Below are 25,460 nucleotides of genomic sequence, written 5' to 3'. Positions count from 1 at the left end.
GTTGACGGAAGTCGGGCGGGCTCAGCCGGCCGAGGGGGCGTTGTCGGGATGGTTCCGCGGCCGGTGGGGCCTGGGCTTCGGTGCTGAGGCCCCGGGCGGCAGGTGACTAGAGAGGTGGCGCCGGGGCAGGGAGCGGCCCTGAGGGTAAGGTGGCCTCCGGCGCCGGAGGCTGTCCTCGCGGCGGTGTGCAGGGCCGGGCGGGTGGCGCCTCTGGGTACTCCGGGGCTCGCGGACCGCCGCCACCTCCGCGTCCCAGGCCTGCAAGGGTCACCGCGGAGCCGGGTCCCCGGGCGGGTGGGCGCGTGCCAGGCGCCCGGGGCACATGGAGACGCAGGACTGCGCCGGATGCCTGACTCGGGCCCCGCCCGACCTCCTGCTCTGCCCGTCCCCGCCCTGGGCTGCGGGTCTCTGGGCTCCTGGTCCCTGCCTGGCTCTGTGGTTGTGGGCGGCGCTTAGGACCTCGTAGCTCATCGCCCAGCCCGTCCTCGTTCCGATCTGACCTCTCCAGGCCTCCGTTCCGCATCTGTAAACCCGGTGTGGCAGCAGTGCCTGCGTCGTCAGGACCTCGTGGGACTTCATGAGCGTGCATGCCAGGTGCTCGCCCGGTATCTGCCAGTTAAGTTAGTAAGTGCACCATAAACGTTAGCTTTAAGATGGCCTCAATGGTGGTCTCTAAGTATTTGTTGTTTAAGTGAATGAAAGAAAGATGAATGGGGTCTGAGCAGAGGTTTGTGAAAAACACCCCCAGGGTGGGAGGATGTGGGTGATAGGAAGGTTTCCTTCTGGAAGTGCACAGTGGAGGGCCCGGAATAGCAAGTGTACCCGTCTGCTAGGGCTGCCATAACAATCCACCAAATGGTTTAGGCACAGAACCTGTTTTCTCACAGTTTTGGAAGTGGAAGTCCAAGCTCCAGGTGTCACCAGGTCTGCTTTTTTCTGAGGTCTGTCTCTTTGGCTTGCATCTGGCCACTTTCTCGCTGTGTCCTCACCTGCTCTTTTGTCTCTGCTGACATCTCTGATGTGTGTCTTTGGGGTTGTTTGTTTGTTGTTGTTTGAGACAGGCTCTCACTATATATTTCAGGCTGCTCTTGAACTCATTATGTAGCCAAGCTGTTGTGGCACTCACAGCAATCCTCCTGCCTCAGCCTCCCACGTGCTGGGGTTATAGTGTGCACCACCACGCCCGGCTGGTGTCTTTCTTTGTATGCATATCTCCTCATAAACATATCAGTCACAGTAGAACAGAGTAGAAACCCTAAGGGACTTGTTTTAATTTAATCCCCTCTTTAAAGGCCTGCTGTCACCGTGCAGTGCAGTCACGTTCTGAGATGCTAGGGAACACAAGTGAATCAAACTATAACAAGGAATTCACCAGAAGGGACAAGGAGGGAAGTATTTCCCAGTGAAAGTGACAGAATGGCCAAGAGGTTGAAGAACAGCATGCTCTGGTACTTTTTGTGTGCAAGGCATATATATCTATAGATAGATAGATACAGATATATATGTAGATATATATATATATATATATATATATATATATATGTCATATCCCTGATTGTGCTGACCTACGCTTTTGTTTTCATTGGAGTCTTCTGAAAATCTAGAGCAAAAGCCCTCTTCATTCTTTGGCAGACTTAACTCTGCAAAATAGTAGATACAAAAAAGTGAAGGAATGTTGGAAAACAGGACAGATCTTCTTGTTCAATCCTCATGACAATATCTTGTATGTATTAGACACAAAACATCTGCATAACTAAAGTTAAGACTTCCTAGTCATCAGAAAGCCAAGGTAGGATTTGAGTCTTGTTTTCTTGAAGCCAGTGCTCTGGTCATTGGGTTAGGGTGAGGGGCTAGGAGTTTGAAAATTGTGATGGCCAAAAACCTGTCTCTCTAAGACGAGCTTGATATTCAGGTAATGAACTGTAGACTCTTGAACAAGTAATCTGTTCACAGCCCCACTGAAAATCTCCTACATACTGAACCACCGGTATTGAACCAGTTGTAGAATGGGCCCCACCAAATGTAGGCGTCTTCCCTGCAGGTGAGAGTCCCATTTGGGCTCTTGTTCCCTTTAGAAGTACCTTTACTTTCACATTTATCCAAGCTTTTCCTTGTAGTTTTCTTTCCTCTTTGCCCCTGTTTCCATTGTCTGATGTTATTCAGACAAAGCCAATCTTCCCACCATGACATCTGGTATACATTTGTAGCTTTTCAAACAAGAAACATGAGAGTCATCCAATCCCATGAAGGACCACTCCATTTTTACAGATGAAAAAACTGAGACCCAGGGTCTCCATCCAAAAATTACTGAGCACCTTGCGTTATTGAGCAGAGCTTTCCAGCTTTGCCTTCACTGTGCTCTACTGCTAAGGGCAGAGCCCACTCGGATTCCAGGGGAAGCGCCTCGGTCCCTGCCACCCCAGGGGAGTGGTGTCAAAGAGCCTGGGGCCGTCTGCAATCTGCTGACTTCCTCATGGTCTTCTTCTGTAAAATGAGGGTCAGAGAGGTATCAGTCTCAGAGTTATTCTAGGAGTTAAATGAATTAGTAAGGGCAAAGGGTTTAGAATAGTGCCTGGCATATCGGAAACATTTTGTAACTATTTGTCATTATTACTACTGTTGCTAAGTGTGGGGTACAATGTTATTTATAGTTGTTATTTATAGGACAGGTTAAAAAGTATAAGATACAAATTCTTTTTCCAGAGCTTTTTATAAGCTCATTGGGGAGGTACAGGATTGACCTTATGAACTAGTTTAGAGAACTATACAAAATCATATACAAGAGTTACAATTTTTATAGTAAAAGTTGGTAACTGACTATCACCATAACCCTGGGGCTCTTTCCAAAGGATTTTTCTTCCTACAGTATATCATTTCTATAGAGGTAGAAAATGAGAAAATTTGCTGGCTTTTGACATTTATGTCTGTGGGGAGGTTTTGGGTTCACTGAGTAGAGTTTTTTTTCCTATGGGAGACAGGGTAGCATAAGAACTCCAGGGTTCAGGAGCCAGGATTCACAGAACAGTTTTAGGCTCCTCAGCAACTTACTTAGACCCCCCCCCCTTCTCTCTTTCTTTGCTTGTAGGTGGTGACACTTGAGTTCTTACAAAGCTGTTTGAGCTCACGGGTATCATATGTTTAGCAGGCCTGTCATGAGTAGACAGTGAGTGATAACTAATAACAGTAAACCAGGAGGTCCAGGACTAGGGAACTGGTTACTCAGTTGCTGGCTCTCCACGTGAGATGGTGTCACCACCCGTCATCGTGCTGCCTTCCTGGGCTCTTAGCATCTCAGGCCTCATCCTGTGCTTCCTCTCTAGTCCCACCCTGTTCAGAGACCAGGAGATTGTTTCAGTTCCCCAGCCCTGCACATCAGGAATGATGCTCTCCATAAAGAAACGGGGGAATAGGTCGGAGGTTCATGGGCGGTGCCCGTTAGAGCTTGTAAGTGGAGAGGCCATACCCTTGGAGACTTTTGGCAGAGAGCTGGCGATTTGAAACCGGTGTCAGAAGCCAGCTACAAATGTAGGCGGTGTCTGTGTGTGACAGGTGAGAGCAAAGAATCTATATGTCCGTCAAGGGAATGGGGCGGCCTGAGGCCTGCACCTTAAGGAGCAGGAACAGGTGCAGGGCCCGACCAGGGAGAGCTACAGCCCAGAGGCAGCCAGGTCAGGGCTGTGGGAAGAGGACCAGGGGAGTCCAGGGAGGAGCGTGGTGTGGCATGGGCATGGCTGGACGGATGTCCCCCGCGGCGGCTGCCGAGGAGGGTGAGGCCGGCAGAGAGGTGTTGGGGGGCAGCTGTCAGCACGAAGGATGGCAGGGCGAGCACAGGGAGAGGGGTTGTAAGAACGTGAGGTGGGGAGTGTGGATGTCTGTTCATAGTGTGGAAGAGGCCTGTGGTGACCAGGAGATGGGCGGGGGCTTTGTCGTTGTCTGTTCTGTTTTGTGTTCTGCGTGGGCCATCCTGGGGTGCTGGTGGGACAGAATGGAGAGCTGGAAGGGGCGAGTGAGAAGGCTAGAAGGATGGGATAGATGGATCACAGGCACCGTACTTCCCAGGAGGCTCAAGGGAAGGAGGGCCCAGCAGGAACTTTGGAGTGAGAAGAGAACAAAAGGCACTCCGCCTTCGTCAGGTTGTGCCTGTGCTCAGTGTCAGGTCAGAGTTACAGTCATTTCTGTGAGCGGGGAGACAGATGTGGGGATGAAGAGTGTGGAGGATTTAGAGCAGTGGGGTACAGAGGGAAGAAGTCACACAAGTGTGAATGAACACATTACGGCCCAGCGCCCCTTAGCCAACAGAGGTCTGCCAGCGAAGTTCAGTGTGGAGGGTCCACTTTAGGCCAGGCAAAGTTGAATGAGATGGTTGCAGTGGCGTTCGAGACAAACAGAGGGACACGCAGGGAAGTTATCTGATGGAAGCACATGTGGGGTGCTGTGAGAGCGTGGAGTAGTGACCCCGAACTGCACTTGAGACGCGAGGAGGTCTCACCAGTCAGCTGAGGGTTCTGCTCAGTTCGGTTGGAAATCACAAACTGGCAAAGTGCAGCTCAGTTGGTGGCTCTGCGTGCCACTGGCCCTTGGCCTGTTCAGTGCCAGTCTCAGCAGCTCCCTCAGCACTCAAGGCTCACAGCCTGTGGCAGCTTTCTGACTTCTGCTGCCTCGTGGGTTCTCTGCTGTCACTGCCAGTAGACGCCAAATGCCTCTGGTGGCTGCTGGTTGCCGCCAGTTACTGCTGTAGCTGGTCTCTGCCACCAGTCTCCACTGATGTCTGTTGCTAGTTGGAAACTCTTGAAAGCTAGCAGAGTGTGACTAGACCATGTGACCTCCTGTGCCCAAAACACCCAAGATGAGAGTCACCAGGAGGGTTACAGAACCACCAGGGGAGGCTTTACCGGGACCTGTAGGGCAGCATGGCTGAGGGGTGCTGGCAAGCGCAGCATATGTAGAGCAGAACAGGCCTTGGATGTGCAGTTTTGTTCATTTCCTGTCCTGGCTCCCGAGAGATTCACAGTAAGGGCAGCAGGGGCAGAGTCATCTGGGATTGGTCCAAGTCTCAAGCCTGCTGCCACCAAGCCATATATCTCCTGGAAGGGCCAGGGATTTAGCTCAGTGGTTCCGTCCCCTGCCTGGCAAGCACAAGGACCCAAGTGCGATCCCCGATACCAAAAAAAACCAAAACAGACAAACATACCTCCTGGAGCAACTGGGGGTGCCCAGGACAGCTGCAGGTGTCTTGTAGCCGTGTACACATCCAGGGGGAATGGCCACTGGTTTGACAGCTGCTCCATCTCGCAGTTGAAATCTTCACTGCCACTAAACTTGAGGACTCTGGGAGTTCTTGAGGTTTAGGGATTGTGGGGATGCCAACAATAGGCCCCCTCTGCCCCCAATCTTGGCCCTGTGGAGCTTGGTTTCCTGCCTCTCTTCAGAGGCAGCAGCAGCCCCAGAGCAGTGTGGGAGCAGCCTGGCTTCTGTCAGCACAGCCTACCTGGTGGCTGCAGAAGCAAGCAATGGTGGAAAGATATTGCTACCCCAGGCCACCCTTGAGAAGGCCAGGGAGAGTGAGGGGAGTGGTGTGTGTGACTGCTGCCAGCGCATCATGCCCCTTCGGGCTGGGTTCAGTCCCCTATCACAAGAAAAAGAAAAACAACAGGAAGTAGCTGACTTCAGGGAGCCTGACCTGGAAGGTGGGAGGGCCAGGTGCGAACAGAGTAGCTACAGGTTCTTAGGGGAGAACAGAGAGAATGCAAGGCGTCATCTGTAGGCCACCTGTGCCAGAGTCACCCAGACATGTGTGACCCCGAGCAGCAGGACACAAGGATGGCAGGGAGCAACATGCAGCCTTACCAGGCTCCCGGATCCTTAGAGATCCTATTTCCAATCACTCACATAGGCCAGGCACTGTTCTAAACATCTCTGATCGCTGCGGTCATCCATGAGATAGTCTGCGGACAGCAGGACGCAGAAGTCACTGGCCCAGAGTCCTGTACGAAGATCAGTGCAGCTGGGGCTCCTAGCACAGCGTGGCCCGGTGGCCCGGGTGGTTCATTGTGGCAGGAGATAAGGCTGGGAGACAAGCAGGACCTTGTTAAAAAGCCTGCTTTGGGTGTGTGGAGTAGTGACTCAGCAATGCTTAGACACTGAAAATGAAGTCAGAGAAAACCGATGATGCTTGGAGCATTTTTAGTGCATGAGACTGCAATTTTAATCCCTGCAGTCTTGCTCCAGTCTGATTCTGTTTCTTCCCACCCCTCAGTCCTGTAGATCCTCCCTGCTGGCCTGGACATCAGAGGCCGAATCTTCCTCAGCCGCGTGTCCCAGTGTCTAGCTGTGACTGCTCTCATCAGTTGTGCACTGTCCACTTTGTTGTGTTTTCCTCCCTAGAATTTAAGCTTTGTGAGGTGGGGACCTGTTGTGTTTTGTTCGTTGTTGTCATCCTAGAACCTGGCATGTGTAGCCACTCAGTAGAAACCTGTCCAGCGAGCACATTTTGTGTGTTCACATCCTGGCTTCATCTCAGGCAGAATCAGTCGGGGCCGGACACAGGCCTGTGAGTCGTGCTGGCCCGGCCTCTGCCCTCTTGAGCGTTCCACTTCCTCCCAGCCTCCCAGCCACACTCTGAAGCTCATTTTGTGCCCCAGACACCTCATGCCTGTGTCTGTCTGCCCCCGACCCGCACACTCACTCCTTCCTTCTTCAGGTCTCTGCTGTGGTAGCATCTGTCAGCGGCGCAGGAGCATCCATGGAAGACGTGCTGCTGGGCGGTGCCAGCTGTCACTGCCTCGTGGGGGCCTTCTTCACTGCACTGTGGCTCTCAGTATAGGGCCCCGATTGTCCCCACTGACCCATGTGTAGGTCTTCAATAAAGAAGATCTTAACTAGTTGCCTTTTGAAAAACCATACACATGTTTATATATGCATATTTTTTATTTTTTAATATGATGCATCCCTAAGTAAGCATCATAGAAGAGTGTGTGTGTGTGTGTGTGTGTGTGAGTTATTATGGTCTTATGGTCATATTCTAGATTTGCACTGCCCAATACAGTGGTCACTTAAGTTAATATTCCACTTTCTCCACTACGTTTCCAGCCCCAGTTGTCTCACATGGCTAAGAGCTACTGCACAGAGCCGGGAGCAGCGAGCATTTCCACTGCACACAGTTCTGTGGGGCATCCCTGGTCTAGTTCTGGCTAAAACATGCGTGTGTGTACGCACACTGACCAAGTGGCACGGTGCTGCTCTATTCCACAGTGTCACTAAGAGCTCGCTGCTGTCTCTGCTGCAGGTCTCCTGTGTAGCATGGACCCGGTGGCCACCCACAGCTGCCACCTCCTCCAGCAGCTGCACGAGCAGCGGATCCAGGGCCTGCTGTGCGACTGCATGCTGGTGGTGCGAGGCGTCTGCTTCAAAGCGCACAAGAACGTGCTGGCCGCTTTCAGCCAGTACTTCAGGTGCGGGGCTCCCATGTGCACGTTCCGCTTCCTTCTTGTGTTTCTCTCTCCTTATAGCATATGCAGGTTGATAGGCTTTTTATTTCATTTTAGTTTCTAGTTTAATGTAGTTCATGGTATTACTGGTTTTGTGTTTGGTGAGTAACCTGAAAGGAAAAGTTGTCATTAACTAAAATGCATTTGGGATAACTGAAAGTATTTTGGCACTTGCCCTTCATTTTAATACTTGGAAGTAATTTCAATCCTCTTTTGTATTTCACTTCCTTTCAGGATAAAATTGATTGAATTTCTGGTCGTTTTTCTTTGAAATCAAGTGTGGGGAAAAACATTCTATGTGCTGTTTTCCTCCCCTTTTTGGAGACAGGGCCTTGCTATGTCGCCCAGGCTGGCCTCAAACTCCTAGCGATCCTTCTGCCTCAGCCTCCCAAGTGCTGGGATTACAGGCGTGTGGCACCACACTTGGCTCTTACCTTTCTTTTTAATTTAAACATTTTAGTTTTTATTTTTCATTTGAATGTTCTACCAAAATTTTCAGTTGATACTCAACTTATCCTAACCCGGTATCCCTTTTCTTATATGAAAGATTCATTTATAAATATTAAACAATACTGAGCAGTTGTATTTCACTGTATTTAACATTATTATGGTTAAGTATTCTATATAAATTATTTTTCTGGTTAACAAGTTTATTTCTTATTTAAAAACCAGAGCCTCCTTGTTAAAAGCACTTTTAATTTCCCAGAGCACACTATCCAGCCATATTACTATGTGTAGTGTTTTTATTTGTACATTCAGTGAGTATATTTCAGATATTTAACATCTGTTCTTAAAGGCTGAATACTCAAAACACTACTTAATTCATTTAAATTGGATGGTGTGGCCAACTGACTTAGAGGATTAAAGTGTACTTAGGATAAGCCAGGCACAGTGGTGCACGCCTGTAATCCCAGCAGTCTAGGAGGCAGGGGAGTCTCAAGTTCGAGCCTGAACTGGGGATCTTAGTGAGACCCTGTCTCAAAATTTCAAAAGGGCTGGGGTTGTAGCTCTGTGAAGGCCCTAGGTTCAGTCCCCAGTAAAAGAAATATAGGAGTCATGGCATTTAGAGAATGGGACCTTTAAATATTGATATATGAATGCTGTTCACAAGACAGTAGCCAAATGTGTGCGCTACTGACAGTGTAAATGAGTCTCCTTTCTTTTATCAGGAGCCTCTTTCAGAATTCCTCAAGCCAGAAGAACGACGTTTTTCACTTGGATGTAAAGAACGTCAGGGGCATAGGGCAGATCCTGGACTTCATGTACACCTCGCACCTAGAGCTTAATCAGGATAACATACAAGTCATGCTGGACACGGCCCAGTGTTTGCAAGTTCAGAATGTCCTCCACCTGTGTCACATGTTTCTAAAATCGGCCTCTGCGGAACAGCCGCCAGGCCTGCCCTGCAGTAGTGCCTTCTCCCTGCAGGGCGCTCTGCCCCCTGATGCCACCTGCGTTCTGAATGAAAACTACCCTCCGCCCCTCCTGCCCGAGTGCCCAGCAGAGGGCCCGCATGGCAAGGTTCTGGAGGAAGCACACCCACCTGCTCCACCCGTGGGTCTCCATCATCCGGAGGGCGAGATGGCCAAACCGGCCCCTGACGCTCTGGATGGCAGCTGTGCCGAGCTCCCTGGCAAGCAGCCCAATTACTACTACAAGCTCCGGGACTTCTACAGCAAGCAGTACTACAAGCAGGCCGCTTGTCCCAGCCACGAGCGGGCAGCCGAACAGCCTTTTGCTTTCTCCTCCTCCGCAGACCTCACCCAGCCGTGTGCAGTCAGCCACTCTGAGTGCCTCCTGGAGTCCTCGGAGCACCTGCCCTCCACCTTCCTGGCCCCACCGCGGCCGAGCGACTCTGCCCCTGACCCCGAGTCGAATGGCCCCTGCCAGCAGCCAGCCAAGCAGATGCGGCTCAAAAAGGCCATTCATCTGAAGAAACTCAATTTCCTAAAGTCACAGAAATCAGCAGAGCAAGCGTCCGAACCCAAGTTGGATGACAGCTTAACCAGGAGGACGGAATCTGCTAGTGAAAACACAGGAGAGAAAGCTGGCAGCCACAGTGTGGAAGAGAAGGAAAGCGGGGAGCTCAACTCCGAGCCTTTTCACTGTGACATCAGTGAAGTGGAGGTGCCCAAAGCGCCGGCCACCCTAGAGGAGCAGTCCCAGAGCCTGCAGCCCCAGAGGCAGTACTCGTGTGAATTGTGCGGGAAGCCTTTCAAACACCCGAGCAACCTGGAGCTGCACAAGCGGTCTCATACAGGTACACTGCTCCAGACTGCGGCTCGGCTCGGGGAAGGAAGTAGCACGGGTGTGCAGCACCCTGCCTGTCCTCTTTTTCGTAAGAAGCTTCACTCTTTCTTGGTGAAATCATTGGTGTTTGTAAACGCAACTCCAGGGTGGCAGCGTGGCAGTGCACGCCTGTAATCGCAGCATGACTTAGGAGACTGAGGCGGGAGGATCTGGAGTTGAAACTACGTAGTGAGTTCCAGGCCAGCCTGAGCTGCATGACAAGACCCTACCTCAAAAAAAAAAAAAAAAGTTCTAGAAATGATTGATAGAACTGCTTTAAAAAGATGGCAGACTTTCCCTTTTTTGAGGTACTGGGAATCAAACTCAGGGCGGCACACATGTTAAGCAGGCATTCTGCCCCTGAGCTATATCCCTGGCCGTTTTAAAACTCTGAATGAGGCTCTTGCTAAGTTGTCGAGACTGCCCTCAAACCCATGATCCTCCTGCCTCAGTGCCCCGGTAGCTGGACTCAGTCGTGAGCCACCACACTGGCCATGATGGCATCCTTTTCGTTCTTATTTCAGTTGGAGTTTTATATGATAAACTGGCCATCGCTAAGAGGTATAGGCAGTTGTTTTGATGCATCCAGGTTGTCTTCTAATTTAAAGCAGATAAGCTATATTTAGATGTCTCCTTAGAATTAGATCAAGCTTATTTTTTGAAGTATCATGTAGGTTAATTTAGTTCGAATAATTCCAAAAGTTGTCTGAGAAGTAATTTTAATATCTGACTTGAAAAATTTGTGATTGGGGAGGGAGGAGTTAAACTTTTTCGTAGGAATTAGCTTTAACTATTTGATATTTTCAAATAAAAATTTCATTTTAAACATTGAATGTTCAAGGCTTCAATATCTTAATTAATTCCTTCTCCCCTTTCCCAAAAGGTTTTTATAAGTATTGTACATGTGCAAGGCTCTGGGTTCAGTCCTCAGTACGACCAAGAATATAAAGGTATTATACAGAATATACTCATCATATTATAGAACACCTGTGTATTATCTTCCGTCCTATATTGAAGCATGACTAATAACATATCACAAACTAGTTGTGACGACACGCAACAGGATGCCTCCCCAGTAACTGGGTTCGTAGCGTTGGTGTAACTGCATTTACTGACGTGTTCTCTTGGCACTTTGGAGTCCTACTTTGCTGAGGTAATTACCTCCCCAGTAGATTGCTGGGAGACTTCATTAGTATTTGTGAAAACCCTTTATGAATTTTAGTGCATTTGAATATAAAGTGTTACCTTTATTATTGCTAGTTCAGAATTACTCCATTTGAAGATATCTATCACAGACTCAGTTTTGTTGTGAAAGAAAACTTCGTTTCTGCTTGCTCACATTTCCTGCAGCCTAATGACCTGTGTATTCACGTGTCGCAGTCACTGTTTCCATTCAGTATGACATGGAATCATAGATATAGCCGCCTAAACAAAAGCTCTTTAGGCCCTCAGTTTTTAAAAGTATTGTAAAGGGTGCCTGAGAGCATAAGTCTGTGACCCACACAGGATCATTAGCCTTGGTCCCTTAGGAGTTCTGGTGACTGGTGACCTCTCTGTTCTCAAATTCTTTTATCTCTTTCGGGGGGCTTTAACTGATCATCGTTATCTCAGCAACTTCAGTCCCAAAATACAAACATAACATGATTATAGTCATTCAGGGCCAAGGAAACCGTTCGACATTTTCAGGGAAAAATCAGAATAAGAGGAGCCCAATGTGATCCCAGAAAACCGCCAGCCAGTATTTTCCAGGTAGCAAAGTCCAAGGAATACAGCAGGGAAGGAGACAAGTGTGATTGTGGATTTTAAAGAGGATCTTAATAAAGCCTTTGATTTGAGAAGGGTGGGTGTTCACAGTCGGTTCACTGGGGTGATGTAGATGGAAGGCAGCACCTTGCAGCATAATTTCCCACAGGTCTTCTGCAGACTCCACCCAGGGCAGCTGTGTTTCTCATGGCAGCACACCGTTGGCCAGGCTGTCCCATCCCATCCTTAGTTACTGCAGTCAGTGGTGACTAAGGCGGCAGCAGACTGAGCACCTCTCCCACACTTAAATCCTGTTTTCTCCTGTGAAGGTGCATGGAGAGGCCATTTGTCCCCATCTTCCTGAGTTTCAGGAGCTCCCAGCTGCTTGGGGCTCTCAGGTCCATCTGTGCAGTATGAACTGGTTTCTCTATGTTCGGAGTCAGCTGTCAGGTGGCATCAGGCGAGAGAGCTCCATTTGGTTTCCAGCTGAAGGAGAAGACGGTGTCCAAACCTGGGTGTGCTCTGAATGTAAATACACTGGATCGCACCACACCTTTATATTTACAGCATGGCTTGATTTGTTTTTTATAGGAAAATGCATATTGACTTCACTTTTATCATCTTTAAATCTCAGGGAGAGAGATAAGTCTAAGGAAGTAGAGGTTCCTGTTGTTCTACTGTGGGATAAAGATGCAATCATTGTTCAAAATTATTGTGAAAATATAAGTGCTGATTTTACAAACTGTTGTTTTCCTTTGTTTTAGGTGAGAAACCTTTTGAATGTAACATTTGTGGGAAACATTTCTCTCAGGTGGGAATACTCTTACTTACTGTTAATAATTGGAAACCTGAACCCCAGGTTATATTTTTAACCCAGTGTTTATTTTTAATTACAAATAAGACACACCTTTGTAGTTGGAAGAGAAGCCTCAATGATATCTGTAACTTAAAGACTTGAGACTAAATCAGGAAATACTTTTCAAGAAATTGAAGTTCTCACAAATTTCTAGTTCACTGGCAGGAAGATGAGATTTGTTGTTTGTGTGAATTCTCACCTTTTCCTTTTCCCCAAGGATGGGTTCAGTCCTGGTAGAATATGCTTCTCCTTTGTGAATGAAGTTCCTAGAACACCACACTGTGATTTCCCTGGAGACTGCAGAGTACTCTGGGCTAGGTCCAGGATAAATCTTCTTATTCTTACTGGGATTGTTGATTTTAGGGTATTGGGAAACAATAAGAGTAAACCACTTCTACTTCCTGCCTTTACTGCTGTCTTTCAGCTTGACTTCTATTAAGATCAATTTAGGGGCCAGGGATTTGGCTCAGTGGTTCCACCACCTGCTGTGCAAGCACAAGGACCTGAGTTCGATCCCCAGTACCAAAAAAAAAAAAAGAAGAAGAAGATCAATTTGGATGTGTAATTAATTTTCTCATTCGGCAAACACTTATTGTTGGCAGGTACTAGACAAAGAAATGCAGAGATTCAATGTTTTGTAGAAAATGTCCAGTGTAATTTCCGGCTGTCTCCACCCACGGGCAGGCCCTGGCTCCAGAGGTGAATGGTTGGCAGCTGCCCTGGCATGAGAGCACCGATCTGTAGAGGCCGAATGCAGCATGTGGCGCAGCCTCGAAGGCAGTGTGTGCAAGTGCCACTTGGCCAGGAGTGACATGGGCAGCCTCTGCAGGCCGAGGGAGGCCCTTGGTGTGGTAGCATGGAAGGCTGGCCCTGAGGAACATGGAATTAGTGGGTGCCGTTGTGCCATGCACCCCGCACCCAGCATTCAAACCTGCCTCTCATCCATGCCATCTGGATCAATTCCATGTCCCACACCCCCAGACCTGAGGGCGTAACTGCTCCGTACTGCTCCTCGGCATGAGTCACCTGTGTCTGCATCACTGAGCCAAGTCCTAGCGTTCTTCCTATGCACGACTGGGCCTGTCTGACCTGGACACTTCGTCTCTCTGGGCCGGGCGGTGTCTTAGTGTCTCCAGGAGGATCCTTACATGCCTGAGGGAGGGTTCAGCACAGTGCTCACCCCCCATATTCTGGTGGGGACCCTCACTTCTGCCAGCCAGCCTGGGTCAGGTTTGAGGCCTGCCTGTGCTGCAGCTTGCTCCCTTGTGACCCTGTACCTGTCAAACAAGGGAGGAAGATTGCTAACCCTGACAGAGGTAATGAGATTGGGTTCTAAGAACTACCCGGCCCATGGTGGACTCAGGAATGTCACTCTTTTGCTGTCCTGTCACCACCCCACCCTGCCGCTTCCATCTTAGTGCCCTGCTGTAGCCCGAAGGTCTTAAGACCTGGATTCATGGCCCTGCAGTGAGCAGTCACAGCATCTCATTCTTAAGACTGGGAGAATACTACTTCTTAGACTGTTAGGAAGAAGAGGCAAAAAGCCCATCGTGAAAACCCTTGGCACATTCAGTGTGGTAACACTGCTGGGCTGCTCAGGACCCTCCCGTGGCTCCCACTGGAGACCAAAGAAAACAGCCACTCAGGATCCTTGTTCCTGCCCCCTCCCTTCTCCCCATCGCTGCCCCCCAGGGTGCAGACCCTCTGTTTGAGGGGTCTGGTGCAGTGGATCTGCTGTGCAGCTGTGCTGGAGCCCTGCCTTAGACCCTGACTTCAGACCCTGCACTGCCCTCCTAACCCTGTCAGCCCAGCCCTGTCTCCAACAGATGCCCTCCGCCTCTCCTCCGGTTCAGTGCCTGAGTCTGTTAGATTTTCATAAAAGTAGTTTTATCTGTAGCTGTGGTTTTTCAGATATACATTCTATTTTCATAGTGACATGAAAGTTCTGCAAGTGAGGACAGCTGTAAAAGCGCCATTCAGTGTCCATGAGCATCCCTGTGCTGAGAGGGACAGAAGTGAAGAAGGCCTCGGGGTTGTCACTCAGAGGAACAAAGAGCTGTGTAGTGAGGGAGGGCACTGCCGCAGGGTGCGCTGTCCAGAGCTTGTGCAGGAGCAGCATGTGCACAGGGAAAGAAGTCGCTTCTGCCACATCGTGGGCTGAGGCTGCATCCAGGAGGCTGGGCTGGGCCGGAGCGCGGGCCTCCCCCGCTGCTGGCTCCTGGCCGCACTGGCAGGAGCAGCCCCACATGATTTGGCGAGTGTGTTTTCATAGAAGCAGGTTCCTAAAGGTTTCTCCGTCTGAAGATTTCAAAGTTAGAAATATTTACCAGGAAGAATCTCACACCCCGTGTACTGAGAAGTTAGTATTTGGTAGGGTTAGTGTTTTATTAAAAGTTAACCAGGGCCAAGGGATTTAGCTCAGTGGTTCCACTGCCTGTCTCGCAAGCACAAGGACTCAAGTTCGATCCCCAGTACCAAAAAAAAAAAAGTTAACCAGGCTAGGGACGTAGCTCAGTGGCGCCACCTATCTGGCAAGCACAAGTTCCTGAGTTCGATCGCAGGTACCGGGGTTGGATGGCCCCTCAGTTTAAGACAGCTCGTATGGGCTTAGACTGCGGGGACAGGCGGACAGACATGTGTTACTAGAACCTGCACCGCTGGACTGTGCTCTTCCCTGTGTGGCCCCCTCAGGTCACCTGCTGCCTCAGGACAGGGCCAGAAGGAAGGCGTGGCAAGTGTAGAAGGACTGCAGAACCTCAGCAGATGTGTGTTCCTGTTGGTCACTGTCCTTGCTTTATTGTTATTAATAGCCATTCTATTAAAAGCTGTATGTTTCACAAAGTTTGGCCCAATTCTTTCTCTTTAGTTGTTGAAAATAAACGTAAGTTGTTTCAGCGCTACATTATCATAGTTGTAAGTGTGGCATCTGACTCAGTGTTTCCAGGGCCTGTTAGGCATCATGAATCTTTCATCTTGTATAACCCACAGACAACATTTCCTATACTTGGGAGTTTCGAGTCACGGTGGATGCCAGATCCATCTTCAGACCTATAACCATAAACCATCTCTCTTACTTAAAATACAGTTTACAAATTTAAAAGGTGCAGTTGCTCGTTGGGTGCTGTTCATTCTTCCTGTTGGCTCTGCTGTGTGTTGTGCCTCCACATGGGTATATTACCATGGGTATATTCGTTTATTTGTGTGGGGTTTTCTTTTTTTGGCAACAGAACATTATAAAAAGTTAAATGGGGAGAATGACAGCCCAAGACTGTTGAATGAGAATAATGGAAACGTTTGTCTCCCAGTCCTCACTGGAAACATTACCCAGTAGCTTTTTAATATCTGAGGCATTTGCAGTTTTAATTTCGCTCTCCCTTAGATAATTTAATATTCATTTCCCATTGATTGGGCATGGAAATCTATTTGGTGATCTCCATCCCAGTGTTACTCTTTCCAAAGCCCTGCTGGATTCAGAAATTAGGGACACAAAGGGCCCTGTCATGCTGCTGTGATGCCCCTGATTTGCTTTATTGCACAGAGCTAAACTGACCAAGCTGCCTGGCAGAGCCAGACCGTACTGCCGGAGGCAATGCCTTCCACATGGCTCCCTTCTTCATAGACAAAATCATGTTCTTTAGGGGAAAAAAACTAATGAATACTGAAATAAGCATGTACAGGTGACTTTCACTTTTTGAAATGACACTGCATGTAGATGGTACAAATATATCAAGTTCTGTTCACAGTTCAGGCCTGGGGACCACAGCCATGTCTCCAGGGCGCCAGCCCATTTACCACCGGCCTGCTCCCCACACAAGGCCACAGCCGGGCTCTCGGGTGTAGCCCAGGGCTTGGCAGGCACTGGGCTATCCCCGGCCTCCTTGCCCACGGCCTCTCCTGAGCTGTGCCCACCTCATCTTCATCTGAGGTTGGGTTGGAACCTGGCTAAATCTGTCAATGGAATTTATATGACTTAGAAACAAAATAAGAAACCTTTCGTTATCGGCGTGCTTCTCTTTCCTCTCTTTGCAGGCAGGTAACTTGCAGACCCACCTCCGCCGGCACTCTGGGGAGAAGCCGTACATCTGCGAGATCTGCGGAAAGAGGTCAGTCAGTGCCTCCTCTGTCTGTCACACGAGGCTGCCTGCTGCCACTGCAGAGCTCAGGGACAGCTGCATACCTCAGGCTCTTCATGTGACACACATGCGAGTAAGAAGTGAATTCAGAGAGAGAAAATCCAGGGCAGGAGTCCCAGGAGGGACGTGGAACTGTGCGTGAAACAAGTTGTTTTATACTAAAACTCTCACTCGTTCTAAACATGTCCACGAAGATAGATTAGTGTTCCCAAGGGGGGACTGTCCAGGAGGGGACCCTGGGCTTGGGTGATGAGGCATCAGGAGAGAGGGTAGCAGAAGATGCCCAGGATCCAGGACAGGCATGAGGTGGCAGCAGGAAGGCTGGGTCCTGAGTGCGACTTATCACCTAGCAGTGCAGACTGCGACCCTCGGTGGGCCGGGCTGGGTGGCAGTTGGAGTCCTCCATGCGACATGGTGTAAGTGAGGCACACGGGTGCCCAGGGCACAGGCCCCAGCTCGGGCCTCTGCTCCCCTTGTGTCCCGGGCTCAGGCACTGCCCTCTCAGCCTTGAGTTAGCTGTAGGCAGTGGCAGCACGGCCGGTGCGGTCACACAGTCACTCAGCCTCGCGAGCCGCCGGCTGTGTGCACACTGTGCTGACACACTGCGATCGGCAGTGCAGGTGTTCTGCCTCCCTCTCACAGCTCACACTCAGGGTCTCGGCCTCAGGGACGCCAGGGCACAGGTGCCAGTCGGGGTCCTCAGCGCACTGCACACAGGCCACGCACAGTTCAGATCTCCAGTCGCTGCCTCCTGCGGGGGACAGAAGGAGACGACGCGGCTGTGCTGCCCACAGCCCCTCTCTGCTGCGGCTGTCTGAACGCTGAAAGCCAAGCCCGTGTCAGACGCCCAGGGGCAGAGACGAGCAGCACCCACAGTGTCCCAGTTTTAAATCAGATGCTTCTCCATTCCACTTAAAATCATCCCTCCACACAGCATCTTCCTCCAGAACGGCATGCTACCCTGTGAGGTGCGGGCCACAGGAAAGGGCTCAGGTTTCCACATGCAAGCGCCAGGTCGGCGTCTCTGACACATCGCAATGGGACTCACTTGGCCCACACAGCAGTGTGGGGTCAGTCAGGCGAGGAGGGCCAGGCTTCCTCAGAAACCTTCTCGGCCTGCCACTCCACGGCTCCTGGGTGTCCAGAGCCCCAGTTGCCATCATGCTGCAGAAGAGCTGGGATGCTGTCCCCGGAGGCCCCAGGGACCCTGGCGGGCCGAAGCATGGGAGCGAGTCCCTGGCCTCTGAACTGTGCAGCTCCTTCTTAGGTCTTTTTAGCCTGAGGTAGTGGTGCTAAACCATGAGGTGTCTGGTCTTATGCTGGAGGAAAGTCTGATAAAGCCAGACAGGAAAATGCTTTAAAAAGGATATTTGCATCATTTTCTACTTGCCATGAGAAAGAGCAAAGGAAAGCTGTGCTTTTGAGTGCGCATGAAATCAGGCCGCCGACTCCCTTCTGCAGCCATGGGGGAGAGGCCGTCTCCTCCCTGACTCCAGCAGGAAAGCGCCTCAGTCGCGCTCCCGGCTCTTTGCTGAGTTCTCTAATCTGTTCCAGGTTTGCGGCCTCTGGCGATGTCCAGCGCCACATCATCATCCACTCAGGAGAGAAGCCACATTTGTGCGACACCTGCGGCCGAGGTGAGGCTGGGTGCCCCCTCCCTGGCTGCCTCCTGCCGCCGGTGTCACCACGCTCTGCTCACTGGCCCCCCCGCCCTGTGTCTCTCAGGCTTCAGCAACTTCAGCAACCTGAAGGAGCACAAGAAGACGCACACAGCTGACAAGGTGTTCACCTGCGATGAGTGCGGCAAGTCCTTCAACATGCAGAGGAAGCTGGTGAAGCACAGGGTCCGGCACACGGGCGAGCGGCCCTACAGCTGCTCCGCCTGCGGTGAGTCCCGTGGCCCAGAGCGGGCACCCGGGCCCAGGGGCGGGCGCTGGACGGTGTCCGAGCAAGTGGCTGCCTCATCACAGGTGGCGCGCTGGTGACACGTGGTCTCCTGCATCCTGGTGCCACCTGCCACACCTGCTGACCCCGACGCCGGTGCAGAGACGGCCCCGAGGGTAGAGATGTGCAGCAGCTCCCGCCAGAGGGTGCCCTGGTGGAGCACGGGCGTGCACGTCCGGTTGGGGGCCAGATGGCGGGCTCCATGGGGTCCCGCCTGGGAGTCAGAGGCCATGGCAAAGAGCAGCAGGAAGTGGGCAGCCCTCGGCCTCAGCACGCAGACAGGAACACGGGGCTGGGCCAGGATCCGCTCACCCTGGGCCCTGGGGAGGCTGCACGTGTGTGTGTGTGTGTGTGTGTGTGTGTGTGTGTGTGAACACGTGTGTGCTCGCCCAGGACCAGTGCGGGCTGGTGCCCGTGGGGCCTGGGTGCGTGAGCGCGTGCGGGCGAGACTGATGGCCGTCTGGGAGTAGAGTGCCGCAGTGGGAAGGCAGTCGGGTACCACTGAGGGGCTCGGCCTGACCAGTTGGCGTCCTAACCCGGGCATGAGCTGTGTCCTCGGCTCCCCGCTGTCACCACATACAGGAAATCCAGGCCACTCCAGGCCGTTCTGATCACTCAGTACAGCTTCACACTTCAGCCTCGATTGCTAATCTAAAATACCAGTTCCAAGTCATTACCCCAGCTGTGGGCTGAGGTGAGGTGAAGGTGTGTCTTCCCTCTCCTGGAGGATTCTGACTGCACCTAGCAGAAGGGAGGAGGCAGGAGGAGCTCTCTCCCCACCTCCCCAGGACCGTGGAGACTGTGCTCTCCTTGCAGCTGGCCCTCCCTCTTCCCTGGGCCTTGCCACAGCTCCCTTTGAGAGGTTGTTCCTTGGCCTCCCACCTCCCCGCCAGGGAGTTCTAGTGGATCCCGAGCAGCTACACGGCCTCAGTGCAGGGTAGGGTGGAGCCGCCTCTGCCCCGCCGTGTCCCAGTGGGCTGCCCTGCAGGAGGCAGGTGCCCCTCGGCTGTGCCCTCCCTCCGCGTGGCGGGGACACAGGGCAGTGCAGCTCCGCTGTCTGAGGCACTGGGAGAAACCCCTCCCACCTCTTCTTTCTTGCTGGTCACTCAGCTATGACTAAACCCATGCCCACTAAGGGCCCTGACATTGCCTGGCCCACGTGCCCAGTAGTTCCACTGTTGAGAGTGTCTTGAGGACAAGAAAGCAAAGGCAAAGCCTCTACCCGGGGTTGTCAGCTGCGCGGTTACAGATGACGCACAGCACGGCCTTGGAGTCCAGGCCACAAACAGCAGCAAAGGGACAGTTGGGAGGTTTCCAGCCGGAAGCAGGGCAGAGGCCGCCAGAAAGGCGCTGCGCGGACTGAAACAGGCCGAGCCCCGTGGGCGCTCTGGGGTGTGACCGGGGTTGCACACCTGTGGCCCCCCTGCTGCCTTTCCAAGGGCCCCTTAGCCTAGCCGTGGCCTTCCCAGTCAGTCCCAGTCGAAGGAAACTGGAACCGCAGCCGTCTCCGCCGCCCTGCCTCTGGTCCGGCCTGTCAGGCTTCGCCCGACCTCCCCCTTTCAGCCCACCCCGGTCGCGGGCAGGCACGCGGCCTCCCCGAGCTGCAGCCCACGCACACCCTTGCCACTCATTCGCATGAGGCCGTGCCGGTCCGGGTGAACTCAGTGCACAGCCTCCCGGGCCTCCCTGGGAACCCAGACACCCGCAGGGCACAGGGGAGCTCGCCCCGCCCTCCCCAGTACCGGGGGAAATGATGGGCCTGGAGAAGTGTGTGTGATCCTGCCAAAGACGAATCCGCAGTTACCTTCGGAAAGGTGCTTCCTTCCCAGGGCCTTCACTGAGCTATACCCGCAGCCCAGCCCCCTTTCTTTTCTTGAGACAGGATCTCACTGAGTAGCTACATGGCCCGACCCGGGCTCAAGTTTGCCATCCTCCTGCCTCAGCCTCCCAGAGCTCTGGGATTACAAGTGTGCACCGTCATCCTGCGCTAGGGAAACTGTTTCTGTGTTAACAGACCTGCTGTTAGACTGGGGGACGCTCGAATGAGACGGATGAGGGAGTGGTGGGTCCCCGTAGGACGTCAGGAGTGGGCCCACTGGATGCAGGTGGCACCTGTACAGGGGACACAGCGCCCCCCCCCCCCCCCCGCGTCCCAAGCGGCCGCGCCTAGAGCCTGTCTGTCTGTGCAGGGAAGTGCTTCGGGGGCTCAGGCGACCTGCGCAGGCACGTCCGCACCCACACCGGGGAGAAGCCCTACACGTGCGACATCTGCGCCAAGTGCTTCACCCGCTCCGCCGTGCTGCGTCGCCACAAGAAGATGCACAGCAAGGCGGGCGACGACGACGGCAGCGCGGACGAGCTACCCGAGCTGGGCCCGGCCGCCGAGGGCCCCGACCCGGACAGGTCGCAGAGCTCGGACTCCTTCTCCCAGGACGCGGTCGGGACCTTGCTGCCGGGGCCGGGCAAGCCCCCGGGCCACGCGGCCGAGGACACCGTGGGCGCGTTCCACAGTCTCCCCGCCGGGCCCTACTGCAAACTGCGCGCCCTGGCCTCCGCGCGCGCGGGCGAGCAGGAGAAGCTGGGTGTGGCCGCGGGCAGGCTGGCCAAGCCCCCGGGGCCGCCGCAGACCCCGCACCCCACCTACGCCTACACGGACGAGGACGCCCCCGCCGGCGGCGAGCCGCTGCAGGCCGACGGAATGTGCATGATCCGCTCCTCGCTGGCTGCGCTGGACAACCACTGCGGGGACCCCCTGGGCGGCCGCGCGGCCCCCACGGCCTACCGGAGCTCGGAGGGGCAGTTCTTCTCCAGCATGACCCTCTGGGGCCTCGCCATGAAGACGCTGCAGAACGAGGGCGAGCTGGACCAGTGACGCCCTCGCGCGCTCCCCAGCGCCACCTCCAGGCCACAGGAGAGAGTGGCGCCGCCCGGGGGAGAGCGATTGACGGACGGAGGAAGGCCCGCAGGCCGAGCCGAGCCGGCCGCGAGAGCGGGGCCTGTGTCACCTACTGTACATCTGCATCATTTTAAGAAAATACGTAATACAAACGTTATTTTTGCATTTTTACCGGATTGAAATTTGTAGCATTTGTATTTTTAAAATTTACACAGATTCTATTTGTATATGAAACTCCTAATTTAATTTGAATAAATGAAACTTGGTTTTCTATATATTATGTTTCATCCAGCAGTTTTATGAATCTGGAGGCCAGGGTGGCATAAAAATGAATGTCAATTCGGGCTGGGGATTTAGCTCAGTGGTTTCGCTGCCTGCTACGCAAGCGTAAGGACCCGAGTTCGATCCCCGGTACCAAAAAAAAAAAAAAAAAGAATGTCAATGCACAAAGCCTTGGGTTCTAGTCTCAGCATTGCCAAAAAATAAAAACGGAAACGCTGATGAGCAAGGATTGTGCTGCCGCGTGCGGATGGATCAATGGGCCTCGGCACAGCCAGGCTCCCCAGCGCCCAGCACACCTCCGGGCTGTGTTCCTCAGTGTCGGGAGCACCTGCTAGGCCCACACTCTCATCTCCGCAGAGGAGCCCACCCAGGGCCTGGCCGGGAGGGCTTCTAAAGGCGTGCACCGTAATGGACACAAATATGCCTCACCACCTCCTGTGACCCCACCGTGTGGCCGTCTGCATCTCCCCGGGTCTCCAGCACTGTGTCCCCAGCTGCCGACTGCCACCCCACATGGGAACCCTCCAGACTCAGCTCCTGACGTCTCCAACTGCCCACCCCATTCCTCTGCTGCCCAGACTAAAACCCCAAGAGCTGTCCACTTCCCTCCAGCATTTGGGGAGCTGCCTCCCACCAGGGCTGAGTTCACTGGAGGCTGGAAGAACAAGGCTCATATAGGCTGAATAAAGCTCATATAGGCCTGTGCATATTCTTTTTATTTCCCAGTATGGTCACACCATCCAGACTTTTCTCACTGAGCCACATCCCTGGCCCTTCTGTATTTTTTTTTTTTTAATTTTGAGACAGGGTCTCCCTAAAATCACTTAAGTTACCAGGCTAGACTCAAATTGGATCATCCTGCCTCAGCCTCTCAGAGTGCTGGGATTATAGGTGTTCACCACACCTAGCTTTGAGGTAACTGTTACTGAATAAAACTACTTCATGGGGAAAATGATTTGATCTTGTGGAATAAAACCTTAGGGAAAATATTAAAAGCAAAGACTTTTAATTTTGTTTATATTCTTCTCTACATTTCCTATCTCCTCCCTTTCTCCCTTTGTCACCCTGTGCCCACAGACATACACACACAAAATTCTCAGGTAGATAATGTGTGGATGTGACTTGGACAGCAAGTTATGTAGCAGTGGCCCAGGGCTTTGTGGGGGGGGGGGGGGGGGGGAGAGAGGGAGGGGGGGGAGAGGGAGAGAGGGGGGAGAGAGAGAGAGAGCGCGCACGAGCGCTCCGTCCCTAGCTAATGGAGTGACAGCTGCCCTTCCCTCTCTGGTCTTTGGTGTCCTGAGTGGAATTTTGACCCCCTGCTCTCTGATTCCCTGTGACTAGTCTGTGACCAGGTTCCTACTGAGCCTGCAAGGGTCAAGCACTTCTTCCATGACGAAATTGGGAGAGAGAGGCCCAGGGACTGCAGATCATCAGAAAAACCCCCAGCATCTTCCTGCCCTGGAAGTCACCTTAGAAATTCCTTCCATGGGTCCCAGCTTCCGGTGAGCCAGCTGCACGCCTGGGAAACCATGCCGGTGTTTGCAAGCGTTGATTCAGCAGGCAGGGATGAGGGCCAGGAAGCTGCATGTAGCAACTTTCCCGGGAGATTCGGAGGCTGGCAGTGCAGGACAGCGCATGGAGGGGTGACCTGGGTGAAGTCCTTCATCGTGTGGATCCCCTGGCAGGCAAGGAGCTGTGCCTGGTAATAACAGTAGCAGAGGTAGGTCCTGCCCATCAGGGACCAGGTACACAGTAAATACTCTGCACAAATCATGTGTTTAAAGCTCATCACAGCCTGTGAGGTTCCCTTGGGGGAGAGCCACTCCATGAGAGGTCAAGGAACTTCCAGCTGGAAGGGGCAGAGTTAGATCCCAGGTCCCAAGGTGCTGAGTGAAAACCAGAGCTAGGCCCAGACCCAGCGGAATGGAAGAAGCCTCCTCTGCCCTGCTGGGCGGAATAACTTGCAGGGGCAGGGTGTAGCTCAGCCCTAGCACACCTGCCTAGCATGCTCAAGGTCCCAGGCCCATCCCCAGCACGGGAGCAAAAAAGGACAACTTGCTGTGGTGAAGTACAACACACGTGAAACCTGCAACCCGAGCAGGTCAGTTTGCCCTCACTGCCACAAGGGACCTGGGATAAATCCTCATAGAATTCGGCTTGTTTCAGTTTGGTGGTGCTGGGGATTGACCCCAGGGCCTCACACATGCCAGGAAAGCGCTCCACCTCTGAGCTAGCCGGGTGTGGTGGCACCTGTCTCAGTGTCAGTACTCAAGGGCTGAGGTAGGAAGACTGCAAGGCTAAGCCCAGCCTGGGCAACTTAATGACTCAGGGAGACACTCTTTCAAACTAAAGGGCAGGTGGGTGTATATATAGTTCGGTACAAAGGCCCTGGGTTCAATCCCCACTACTATCAAAAAAAACAAGAAAAGGAAAGGAGGAGAAAAGTTTTAAATTGGGTGTGAAGTTGCACACTTGTAGTCCTGGTTGCTGAGGAGGCTGAGGCAGGAGAATCACAAGTTTGAGGCCAATCTGGGCAATTTAGTGAGATCTTGCCTCAAAATTTTAAAATGATACAAGGTTGGGACTGTCATGCACGGGAGCCCTGGGTGAAGGAAAGCTGCCTCTGAATCTCAGAGCCCAGAGGGACTCATCCCTGCCCCAGGGCGAGGGGCTGGTTCCTCTCCTCCAGCTGTTTCTTACCTATGTCTCTTGTGTTCAGTGCGCTTCTGGGACCCGCGCTGTGTGTGTAGAGACAGGAAGAAAGGACCCTCCTAGAGCAGCCTTGCCCTGGAGCACACAGCCCCGCTGCCCCAGCCCGCCCCAGCCCGGCTGCGTCCACACTGGGGCGGGCGCTGGAGGTCGCCACAGCAGGGCCCACTTCCTGTCAGCTGGGAACTGGTCAGGGGCCACGTGTATCAGCTAGTTTTCCGTCATTGCGACAAACTTCCTTCCACAAGCAGTGCAGGAGAAGGAAGGGTCATCTTGGCTCCCGGTTCCAGAGGTGCAGTCCATGGTTGCTTAGCCCCCTGCTCTAGGCAGGGTGGCTCAGGACACGGTAGAAAAACCGTGGAGGAAGAGGCTGCTCACCTCCTGGGGGCCGGAAAGGAGGGGGGAGGGGCGGGTCGGGGGGGGGGGTCTTAAGGCCACGCCCCAGCGCCCTCCCTTCCTCTCGCTGCCCCGCCTCCTACAGGCTCCACCCCTCCTCCACCGCCCACAGGGACCGGCGGACCGACAGCAGCGAGCTCTTCCCTCCCTACCCCTGGGCGTCTTTGTTCTTAAATGACTCAAGTTCCCATGTTTGGACAACAGAGAAAATGCCATAAGGAAAAAGGAAAGATGACTTTGATCTGCTGCAGAGCAGTGTGACTCCAGGCTTCTTCAGAGGGCAGCCGCTGAGCCAGCGCGGCCCCCAGGCCCGGCAGCCCCGCGAGCTGGCGCCCGGCCTGGCTGGGTCATTCCCTCCCGCGTCACGCCCCGATGCGCCCGGAGCCCTGCACGCCCGGCTCGGCCTGTGTGCGGCGGGGCGGCCTCGTCAGCCCCGGGCTGTCACAGCGCCTTCCTGGCCCAAAGCTCAGCGCTGGCGTCGCCCTCGGATTCCAGCGCGGCTCCCCGCGGGATCCGGTGCGCGCGCGGTGCCGGCCTGGGCCGCTCAGCCCTCTCCCGGCAGGTGGCAGCATCGCCGCTCAGCGCGGGAGCCGGCCGGGCCCTGGGGCGCCCTGCGGCGCTGAGTGCGGGGACCTCGGACAGCCGCCTGCCCTCCCCTGGGCGCCCAGGATCTGGCTCTCCCTGACTGTGGCCGGAGGAGGAGAAAGGAGTCTGTCTGTCTGTCT

The 25,460-nt window shown here is 53.2% G+C and overlaps 1 protein-coding gene across 6 annotated transcripts; it reads left to right on the top strand.

Moving 5' to 3' along the window:
• The first annotated feature begins 11 nt into the window (after positions 1–11).
• Zbtb49 (zinc finger and BTB domain containing 49) lies at positions 12–21,623 on the top strand. Of its 6 annotated transcripts, none has more exons than XM_004847298.3 (9): positions 12–144; positions 509–624; positions 7,286–7,451; positions 8,657–9,747; positions 12,284–12,330; positions 16,405–16,478; positions 18,063–18,145; positions 18,234–18,395; positions 20,642–21,623. In XM_004847298.3, the coding sequence occupies exons 3-9, from the start codon at positions 7,300–7,302 to the stop codon at positions 21,322–21,324; spliced, it is 2,292 nt and encodes a 763-aa protein (XP_004847355.1). In that variant the 5' UTR covers positions 12–144; positions 509–624; positions 7,286–7,299; the 3' UTR covers positions 21,325–21,623. The 6 variants fall into 6 exon arrangements, with proteins under 6 accessions (XP_004847355.1, XP_021115953.2, XP_087043461.1 ...); XM_021260294.2 differs by having other exon boundaries at positions 8,657–9,825; XM_087187335.1 differs by lacking the exon at positions 509–624.
• The last annotated feature ends 3,837 nt before the right edge of the window (positions 21,624–25,460 follow it).

This window comes from Heterocephalus glaber, unplaced genomic scaffold (genome assembly GCF_053883595.1).
Source record: "Heterocephalus glaber isolate CG9 unplaced genomic scaffold, H.glaber_assembly_v1.0 deba00001509, whole genome shotgun sequence".
In the NCBI taxonomy this organism is placed as follows: domain Eukaryota; kingdom Metazoa; phylum Chordata; class Mammalia; order Rodentia; family Bathyergidae; genus Heterocephalus; species Heterocephalus glaber.
This window is presented reverse-complemented; position numbering and strand designations above follow the sequence as displayed.